Source organism: Lycium barbarum, chromosome 10 (genome assembly GCF_019175385.1).
Source record: "Lycium barbarum isolate Lr01 chromosome 10, ASM1917538v2, whole genome shotgun sequence".
NCBI lineage: Eukaryota > Viridiplantae > Streptophyta > Magnoliopsida > Solanales > Solanaceae > Lycium > Lycium barbarum.
In genome coordinates this window covers 90,044,482-90,055,921 of record NC_083346.1, presented here as the reverse complement: position 1 = coordinate 90,055,921, position 11,440 = coordinate 90,044,482, and the positions used below count along the sequence as shown (strand labels likewise).

Genomic DNA, 11,440 nt, shown 5'->3' with positions numbered 1-11,440 from the left:
TTGTCACGACCCAACCCCGTAGGCCGTGACTGGTGCCCGAACTGGGCACCCGTATACCAACCTGTTACATATAATCAGACTGATACTACGACAATATGGAAACTTATGAAGGAACTCCAAAGTTCATAACATCGTCATATATATATATATATACTTCCAGATCAACTGTCTCCTGAGGAGTCACAACTAATCATATCATGAAATAATACGCAAGCCGACAAGGCTGCCATCACATATCAATATCGTATGCAAGCCGACAAGGCTGCTACTATAGACGAACAACATACCACAGAACATCGTATAGGCACAGCTGAACAGAACCTATACACAACCCACACATATGTCTACAGACCTCTAAGAGTACGAATAGCGAACTATGACGGGACAGGGCCCCGTCGTACCCCTGGATAACATATACACATATATATAGTAAGATTCAAACCAAAAGTCTACACTCCGGAACAACGGAGCTCTCCAAGACAGCAGAAAGGGAATCCTAAGCTGGCGGATCACCAAAGCGAGTATCTGCACCTGCGGGCATGAAACACAGCCCCCCCCCGAAGAAAGGGGGTCAGTACGGAATATGTACTGAGCATGCAAAGCATGAAATACAGTAAACATGATCATAACTGAAATAAGGAGTATAGAAAACAAGTACAATGTTCAGAATACCAAAACACTTGCCTTTGAACATAAATCATGCATGTCAATATCATATATCATATGCATATATACCGTACCCGGCCCTCTAGTGAGGGACTCGGTGAATAAAGTCATCATATGCCCTCCTGGCCGCCATAACATGTCATCACATCATTATATCATCATATATATATATATATATATATATACCGTACCCGGCCCTCTAGTGACGGACTCGGTGAACAATGCAGTGAAACTATGCACAATAACATACCCGGCCCGGGACTCGGTGAAAGACATATTGAGGCATGCACGAGCAGAGTAGTGAGAAACCACATGAAATTTAAGTCATTATCAAGACTCAAACAGGATAGGAAGAAAAGGTTAACACATGAGTATTAATAACGACAATCATATCAAGTATCCCTCGAATGTCATTATAGAATATATCAAGAGACTTAGAAATCATAGACATGTATCAAGATCATATGAGACAATTTATAGAAGTCTGGACATTAGTTATTACAGAGTTCCTGAGAATAAGAGCTTATGTATCGACTGTTATCCAATGTACAGAAAACTGAAGAGGGAGGCTCAATCACCTGAGAATTGTAATATCAAGAAGTGAATAAGAATCATAAATATCACTCAAAGCTTATGAATGGAATTACCCCAAAGTTCATATCAGTCATCACTTAAGTCTAAGACATGCCAAAAGAAAGAAGGGACAACTTTACATACCTGTTAGCGGCTATTCGTAACCCGTTCGTCTCGTCGCTCTTTTAGCCTATTTTAGTAACGTTATCGTTAGTAACTATATTTATTTATTCCACAAATCCATAGCCCATTTCTTATAGAACATATATTTCAGCTTATATATTCTCATTTAGGGTTTTTGTTAGTTAGGGACTTAACGAAAATCGGGCAGCATTTCCCCTATATATTCGCCTAACTCGAATTTCTAATTGTCCTCCTGTCAACACAGAAATACCAACAACAACAGTATACACATAAAATTCTCACAATGCGGCCCATAACAATTCCAACAACCCAACAACTTCTCTAAATCCATTTCAACCCACCATTTCCTATAATATCAATTTCATGCATTTCCTTAATTCCAGTTTCGTCCAATCCAATTTTAATCCTTCCATAACAACACCATTAACACAATTACACCATAAAATAAGAAAATCTTACCTTAATTTTCTCGGAGGAATTTCTACTCTTAATTGCTCCAATTTCGCAATTTCTTCTTCCTCGATTCAATATCCGATGTCGCTATCACCTCCTTGGACTTGAAAATCATCTTAGGATTAATCTAACAACAATTTTTTTTTATACGGTGGCTGCCATGGCTGAAGCTAGGCAGCCATGGCTAAGAGTTTCTTTTAATTCACATTTGAGTTAGATTTGCAAATGGAAATGCAAATGGAATGATTAGTAAGTATTAGTCATCAATATGCCTATAGTCCATGCAAGGAACACGTGCCCCACTATAATTTCATCCATCAAATTTATTTTATCATCTCTTTTTTTTTATCTTTTTATTTTTTATAATCAAATTCGGTGGGGGCCCGCCTTGATGATATAATTAACTTAATTAAATAAATCTTAATTAATAAATAATCTCCACTAAAGAATCTAATCACAATTAATTAAACCGTAATCTCTAATAATATTTTTACACTAAATAAAATTTATAAACAATTTATGTAATAATTAAAATTAAAAATTAAAGGTTTCTACTCGTGTCCGAAAATGACTCCGCCTTTAACTTGAGTCGACTTGCTTGTGAATAATTTGACGTATAAATATATGGGGTGTAACAGGATTGTTCATGGAACTACTATCGAGATTCTTCGGACCATATTTCCTACTATCATCCCTATGTTCATTGCTATACCATCATTTTCTCTGTTATACTCAATGGACGAGGTAGTAGTAGATCCAGCCATTACTATAAAAACTATTGGACATCAATGGTATTGGAGTGCACCTCTTCACGAGGGTGATTAAAGTGCAAAGAAATGCCTTAAAGTTGAATATGGTTCGCGAAGCATCTAGCTTACCGGTAATATCCCATTCTCGCCGTCAAGAGACTTTAACAACTATAGCATGCCAGAAACGGGGAGTTGAGGTGGTTAGACCTATACCCCGAAATGCTCCCAGCATAGGAGCCTATGGTTCCATTCTTGTTGTTGCTGGAGGTACACATCCCTCTTCTCGGTGTGGAACGATATACGAGAAATAGATGCTCAGCCTGCAATGTCCGATAACGGCGCTGAAGTAGTGAATCTATCGGCACCATAGCAGTGGTATACAACTTTGGACCTAACGGCCGACAGGTATACAACTAGAGTGATCCTATGATCGATACAGGATATAGACTATCTCATTCTTTATTCTATTCTATTTCTGAAAAAAAAAAGAAGGGTGACTCAACTTCTCAGCTAGAGTTGGTGGTGGGACCTGTTGGCATAATGCACGCTGGAACGTGGGAATTCGAGGTCTCATGAACTACTACTAAAAACCTACTTTGTTTTTGTTTTGTTTGTGGACAAACGATATCCGGTCAGGCCTATGGCTGGATCCTTTTAGATCTACGGGCCGGCCGGCCCCGACTGTTTACATGAGCATAGGGAATCTATACTCGAGCGTTCCACTGGGCCCCATACAGAATAGGTGAGGAATCACTCTGGATCTTTTTTTTTTGGGCTATAACTTCGCCGAGCCGACTAGCATCCCTTTCCACTGTGCATTTTTCGAACAAAGAAGATGACTATAGGATCGAATTCGGTCTTCAAGAAACTGCTCGTCCCATACCTTCTGTGTCACGACCCGACTAGGGGCCATGACGAGTACCCGAGGCTAACCACCGAGCACCGCTTATTCCACTACTCATCATACTCATTAAGCGTTCTTTTATCAAATTCATACTCAAAACATAGAAAAATCATTTTTTTTCATTTGAGAGCATAAATACCTTTATATACATAAGCCCTTCGGCTATCGAAATAATAATACATACACCATAGTAGCATCGTGAGACCATACTACCCACACATACGTATCTACGAGCCTCTACTAGAGTACTATACATATGGACGGGACAAGACCCCGGTGCCCAAAATACATATACATATATATACACAAAAGGATAAACCCAATTAGCACCTCTGGAATAATGGAGTGCTACTGTAAATCTGCTGACAGCTCCTATAGGTCTGCGCCGTCTCCCTGTCTACCTGTGGGTATGAACACAACATCCAAAGAAAACGGATGTCAGTACAAATATTGTACTGAGTATGTAAGGCATGAATGAAATAAACATGATAGGGAAATCATAAGTCATAAGGTGGAGGCAAAACCTGCGTAACCCTTAAGGATGAATACATTTCATACATATATCATATATACATAATCGTAGTATATGAACCATCATAGCGTATGCATCATTATGTCACATAATTCATCATCGTAGTACTGTATCTGCTCATACACATAAAGCATTATCCGTATTCGGCCACGTAGTGGCTTGAAAATATCCGTATTCGGCCACGTAGTGGCTCGACAATATCACATACATGTCTACTGTATTCGGCCACATAGTGGCTCGACAGTATCACATACATCATAACAAGGCTCGATATATCTCATCATCATCATTGCTATCACGTACATCGCATAAGCTTATCGTAACCTTTCATTAAAGCATACATTTGAATTTAAAAACAATCTATGAAAATCATATCATATTCGTAGCATGAACTTCGTATAAATATCGTATGATAGACTTTATAATCTCTAGACTTAGACTCATCATTACCATCCTTGCATCTATGGCATATCTCTTACCTTTATCTCATATGAAATCCTCTACGAAGATAGACTCGTAATTTTTCGGAACATTGGTCATAAGACAAGTAATAGAGCTTGTAGACAATCTATAACAATATCGGGGTGACATAAGGTCGAGAACCCCCGATTACATTATGGAGCATTCATAAGTTTTCTGCCTCACCTTGAAGGAATTAGCATATAAGGTGAGTGTATACAACAAACAACATCAATAGATCATAGTTAATATCGTTAGCTTTGTAGAAACATTATACCATGAACTCTAGAATCTTTAGACTTAAGCTCATCATCTTCATTATCATGCTCATAACATGTCCCTCATCTTTATCTCACGTGGCTATTAATGAACATAGACTCTCAGTCCCGGAATATAAGAAAGTCATGGAGAGGTAGGGAACATAATATCATAGAAGTTACATAAGGATCATTAGTTTCGTAAGAATGTCGTATCCTGAGCTTTAGGACTTCTAGACTTATATTCATCATCGGTATCGTCATGCTCGTAACATATTTTTTTTCTTTATCTTGTGTGATGCTCTTTATAATCGTAGACTCATAGTTTTCGATACGTAGGAAAATCATGAAGAAAGGAGGGAACATCATATCATAGGATTCATGCCTTAGAAAGAAGGAACTAGCCTTACATACCTTTTACTTTAGCTATTCTACCGCTTGATCGTTCTCCTTCAATGCTCACGTCCTTACCTTCATGGGAGTTCGTATTAACATTAGTTAGACGATTATAAGAACGTGTTTTCTAAAGCTAGAGAAAATTGGGAAGAATTTCCTTTGTTTATACAACTTTCCTCATTTTACATATCAACTCCCAACATCCATCACAACATTCACAATATCATCATTCCTCTACATCATCCGCATTTCACAATTTCACTTCAATTTCTCCATAATTGTGGTTATAGTTCACTATCGCACTTTCTCACACATAATACTTACCCCATGTTCTAAATGTCATTTATAGCACAACCATATCACAACTCATCGAGAATCGTGACTCAATTCAAGTTATCACTCAAAATGACACTATTCTCACTTTCTTGACCCATTTTCTATATCTTTCTACAATCCAAGTGTTTTTAGCTTTCAACACCTTAAACAACATGGAAATGCCATAAATATTACCTTAGATGGTGGAAGAATAAGCCTTGAGTGGAAATTCTCTTCTTGCACCAAAACCCTAGCTCACTTCCCTTGGGATTTCTTGGCTTAGATGAACTTTGATATGTCTTCTACACTTGATTTTGTGGATTTGATGAAGTTGATCATGGATTTCCCTTGGTTTCTTGTGGATGAAGAGTAGAGAGGGTTTTCTAGAGTGTTCTTGATGTGAGAGGTGAAAATGAAATGAACTTGGGTCCTCTCATATAAATCATGAAATCTGTCCCGACACGAACATACGGTCCGTACATTTTATACGGGCCGTATGTCTGGCCGTATGTTTGGTCCAGAGAAAGTTGCCCCTCTTGGATAAATATACGGCCTAACATACGACCAGTATAATTTATACGGCCAGTATGTTGGGCCGTATAATGCCCAACTGTTCCGATTTCGTTCTCGTCGACTCGTTTGATCTCCAGTCCTTATGGAGCCTTCTTAACACTTGTTTAACACTTCAATACCAATATAAGGGACGTTATCACTTTTCTCCAAGACATCATTATGCCATCCTTAAGTTGTCACTCAAAATTCTTATCCGACACACAACTTACCCCTTGCTTTCCTTGACAACCTTCTTCCCTTACGTCAAATGTCTTTGAATCTCGATTAGGATCATCAAATGCTATTTCTTACTTATCAAATAATCGTACACGTCATTCTCTTCGCTATCCTATTCACGGTACATTAACGGGAAATTTTCCAAGGTGTAACATTCTGCCTGTCTCATATGTGTGGAACCTGGTCCTTTTCGGTTCCAGCCTCTCCCTTAAATACATAGGGTAGGTAGGGCTGGGTGAGAAATGGTTCCCTCTTGCCAATAAAATTTCCCCGGCCTTTGATTAACCTTACTCATAAAGGGTCTTACGGTCGGGAGAGCTACCTAACTAAAGAAAAATAGTGTTTTTCTAAGAGTAGGCGTGGATATCTTTTTGTGGGGAAACTTGCAAGTACAGTTTGGGGGGAGGCGGGCATCGACCCTACCTTATGAGTATTCGGACTATAACAGTTCTGATGAACATTCACTCACTTTTGACAGTTATACGATTCCAGAAGATGATCTAGAATTGGATCAATCACGTTTATTAGAAGTTGACAATAGAGTGGTTCTACTAGCAAAATGTTATATACGTTTTATTGTAACATCTGCTAATGTACCTCATAGCTGGGTTGTACCTTCCTTAGGTGTCAAATGTGAAGCTGTACCTGGTCGTTTAAATCAGACTTCTATTTCGGTATAACGAGAAGGAGTTTACTATGGTCAGTACAGTGAGATTTGTGGAACTAATCATGCCTTTATGCCTATCGTCGTAGAAGCTGTTCCTAGGAAAGATTATGGGTCTCGGGTATCCAATCAATTAATCCCACAAAGCCCGGAAGCTTAAGCGAAAATGAAAGAGGAGGGTGAGCCACTAAATTGAGGGCTTCGCTTACTCACTCTAGCGCTCCTTTAGTAGACAGCGAGTGGAGTGCATAAGCCCCTTTAGAGATAGGGGTGAGTACTACACGAGCTCATAAGTCAAGTACGGAACGAGCCTTGTCTACGAAGCAGAGCAACCTCATCTTGTTTGCTTCTGGCGAAACTTCTAGCTATAAATAATAGGAATTCTGGTATGGCAGGATGTCGACCATTACGAGCGATAGCGAAGCCAAGCCGTATAAAGGCGAGCAGCCCTTATAGCAATAGCAAACGGCCTACTTATAGCCTATCAACAGGTCAGTCAATATCAGTAGGGGCCCTCTTGCCTAACGGAGTCAGCCCAACATGGACAATGATAGGCAGACCAAAGTATGTAAGCACCTTTGTGCTTCTTAAGGTGTATTACATTCTTATCATGTCGGTCAAGAAACTTCTCAATCATGTCGATGGAGCATGTCGATTGAGAAAGATACGTCTTGAGTGAGGGGAGGTACTTCGCGGTGTGGCACTCGAAAATCCGCAAAGGGGTTAACATCCCATATGCCTTACTTCAGCCGTATGGATTTGATTAGTAGTTACTAACACTAAAATGCATCTCATGGCTGGAGGTAAGTACCAAACCAGTGGTTCGACAACTGAGTAGATCTCAGTCAAATTTCCACAAAAGATATATACACATGACACTAAAGAAAAAAAAAAGAAAGTCAAATTGTTTTTTAGAAGGATTTACATAGATATATATATATGCTTTACTTAGAGAAGAGAGGAAATGCTAATAGTAGTAATAGCAAAATGTATAAAGATGAAGTATTCGACATATTGAATAATCTGAAGAAAGAATGGGGGGGGATTTCATCCCGGAAAATGTGTTAATGAAAACACAAAGGAGGATTGAACAATTAACAATGGAGTACGACGAGGGTTGTATATGGCGTACAGCCAGTGGCGTAGTATCTAAATTAACCCGCGATGGTGAATGTAGTGCGCGGGATTTCCTCAAAACAAGGAAAAATCTCTCAGATGATGATCTAGAGATGTTCAATTTGTTTAAACAATATACTATAGAATTTATAGCCGTTCATGTACTAAGTTTCTTATTTAGTCCACTCGACAATCGTTCACATGTTCGAGCCGCCACCTTTGTTGAACACCTAGAGTCATTAGTGCGGAAACAGACCAAAATAAGAAGAGATAGAGAAGATCAAAATGGAGGGAGTGAAGTTGGTCAAATAAAGAAAATCAAATATCGTACGTACCCTATCGGAACAGGGATAGCACAATTCTTGGTTAGTAGAGGAATCATCTCATTAAAGACAGAAGGGGGCGAACATCCAGCTCAAAAAAAGTATGGTTGAATACTACTTCACCGAGGAGAACGTCACCACGTCTGATTTTGCTGAAAAGAGTAAAATGGTTCTAGAATCTTTTCTGTCCAGAATTGGTGATATAGCTATCAAATTTAAATCACCACTAACTGTTTACTTACATAACCTCAGTAGATTCGATGGGCTTTTATTGCTAGACTACATGAGAAAAAGTTGGGGAAAGAGGGGTAATGTTAAAATGATGGATAGAAACCACCATATCTACGAGATAAAAGTCCGCGCGTCGGGGAGGCGGGTTTTATTCCGCTTCAAAGACTCAATGCTGATGCTCAAGGGTTCGCTTGATTCACTTTCAAAGAATCTATGCCCCGAACTTGGGTATAAGGGTTCTATTGATTCTTTGAAAGTGAATCAAGACACTCTCAGCAATATGAAGGAGGACTTGCGAAAATATCTTAAGCAGGACGTCCTTCTCCTAGGGGGTGTCATGCAAAAACTGCAAGGGTTAATTTGGGATGAGTACGGGGTGGACATAGAATGTAAGCTCACCCTTCCATCATTTGCAATGCTCCTCTTTCGTATGAAGTTCTTGGATGCCGATAAATGGCACATCTACAAAGCTAGCGGGGACGAAGACACCTTTATAAGAAGTGGTTACTACGGTGGTCATGTGGATATCTTCATACCGTTTGGTAAAAACCTATACTACTACGACCTAAACTCTCTCTATCCCTTTGTGATGAGAGATAGCCCCATGCCCGTTGGGACTCCTGTCTGGCATAGTAATTTGAGTGAGATGGACTTAGATAGCATCTTTGGATTTCTCGAGGCCGTTGTGAACTGCCCCCGGAATATCAAGAGGCCCTTTCTTCCTTTTCGAAAGAGAAAAGATAGTACTCTGATCTTCCCGACTGGTAAGTTTAGAGGGGTTTACTTTAGCGAGGAGTTAAAGTATGCTAGAACCCTGGGGTACACTGTAGTCCCAATCGAGGGATACCTCTTTGAGAAGAGCGAGGGAAGCCCTCTTGAAGACTATGTTAGGTCCCTCTCGGAGAATAGGATAATAGCTAAGCAAAAAGGGAATACTGCGATGTCTTATATATATAAACTTCTTATGAATTCTCTCTATGGAAGATTCGGTATAAGTCCAGAATGCACAACTAGCGAGATCTGCGACGATGCTCAACGCAAGTATTTGGTTGATAATTGTGATAAGTTATTATACAGCGAAGCCTTTGACGAAAACCTCTTCATAGTCGGCTACCGTATCAATGCATACTCGACAAAAGAGAAATGGCGCCCCTTGCCGAACTCAGCGGTCCAGATCTCGGCAGCTGTAACTGCCTACGCAAGGATACTTCTGTACCCCCATATCTCGAGAGATGATTGTTATTACACGGACACGGACTCCGTTGTGCTTGGTCAACCACTCCCATACGATGAAGGTTCTTCTTCTGAAATAGGGAAATTGAAGCTCGAAGACCGAATCGAGAAAGGTCTATTTTGAGCTCCGAAGGCATATACATACACCACCGAGGGGGGTGGCGATTCAGTACTCAAGTTCAAGGGTCCTGCTAAAAGACATGCAACTCAAGAGTGGTTTGAGTCCCAGTACGTCGACCCATCTCGAAAACTCAATGTAAATGTGGATAACAACTTCGCGCTTGATTGGAGGTCTTTCGCCGTCCAGAAGAAAACTACAACATACAAGCTCGGGATTAACCCTGAGGCTAAGAGAGATTTAATATATGATGATAAGGGTTTATGGGTTGATACAAGTCCTATTCATGTTGAGCTTGATGATGATACAGCCCTAGGTGATGGTAAATCTAGACAAATAGTCCAAGCCTTAATGGATAATATAAATGACTTAATGGATCAGATAAATAAATTGAATAGAAAACTATTGGATATAAAAGAAGAAAGAGAGATGACAAAGCAGGAAGAAGGAAGAGAAATCACTAATAAAGGAAGCGGGATGACAAAGGTTGAAGAAGAAAGAGAGATTCCAATGCAGGAATTCTAATTCGACGGGAAAAGAAAGGGAAATGATGAAGAGATATGTCAAATAGAAAAGGAAGATGACGATGAGAAAAACAAAAGGTTAATGGAGGAGTCTACGGCGGAAGCGAAAGGGTCACAAGAGGGGTGGAAAGCTGAAGTGGAAAGGTTAAGGGATGAGAAGATCAAAATAAGGGAAAGCTCCTCCTCAATATGTTTGATCCCTTTCCAAGCCTTCCTCTTCGTCAATGATTATGGGGCGCTCCTGTCCTTTAGTTCGATACACTACTCTAAGGCCAGTTGCCTATACAGCATCTTGACTTTCTAGTAGAGTCCACTTTGGGCTACACCCTCTCTAGACAAACGATTTGATTCAAGCCACTCCACCACTGGTACAATAGCACCCTGCCTTAATAATCGCATAGGCACCCGGGCTTGACAAGTTCAAGCAAAACCGTAGAGAGAGCGGGCTACACCTAGCTTAGCCTATCCAATATCCGATTCAAAAAGAGCTTTTTTTGCGGATTTTCCTCTCTCTGTATAAATAAAGTCAGTCCCAGTGTTGGGCAGAGTCCATTGTCAAAGGATCGTTTCGCTGGAATGCTTGCTTGAATATAGCTACTCCCATTAAAAGGCATTTTTCACTCTATACGGTATGGCTACAAACCGAATGAAGAAGTCGGAAGCAGTTCATCGCCTGTGGGAGCTTGCTGATAGTGAGGAAGCCATAATCTATCTATCGGATTGCCTATTTGTCTATCTGTCTGGTGAAGAGAGAATGGAAGAGACTCTCAATAGGGCAAGCACAAAATACCTCGTCGAGTCCAAAGCTCCAGCTCAAGCAGAAAAGTCCAAAAAAGAGATGTCTGCCTTCGTTCTCGCTCAAGCTAAATAAAGCTCAGTCTGCTAGCTCAAGTCGCAAGTCAAGTAGTGTAGATCCAGTGAGACAGAAAGGGGAGTTAGACTGGGATGCAAGAAGGAATCTCAAAAAGGTCTGCCAGGATTGCTACTTTGTAGG

General features: G+C 40.1%; 1 protein-coding gene and 1 pseudogene across 1 annotated transcript; both read left to right on the top strand.

Moving 5' to 3' along the window:
- The first annotated feature begins 2,460 nt into the window (after positions 1-2,460).
- On the top strand, positions 2,461-7,079 carry LOC132613102 (cytochrome c oxidase subunit 2-like; annotated as a pseudogene).
- Positions 7,080-8,443: 1,364 nt separating this feature from the next.
- Positions 8,444-10,447, top strand: LOC132613101 (DNA polymerase-like). The gene is made up of 2 exons (XM_060327155.1): positions 8,444-9,917; positions 10,017-10,447. Exons 1-2 carry the CDS (start codon positions 8,444-8,446, stop codon positions 10,445-10,447), a joined length of 1,905 nt encoding a protein of 634 aa, XP_060183138.1.
- Positions 10,448-11,440: the final 993 nt, after the last annotated feature.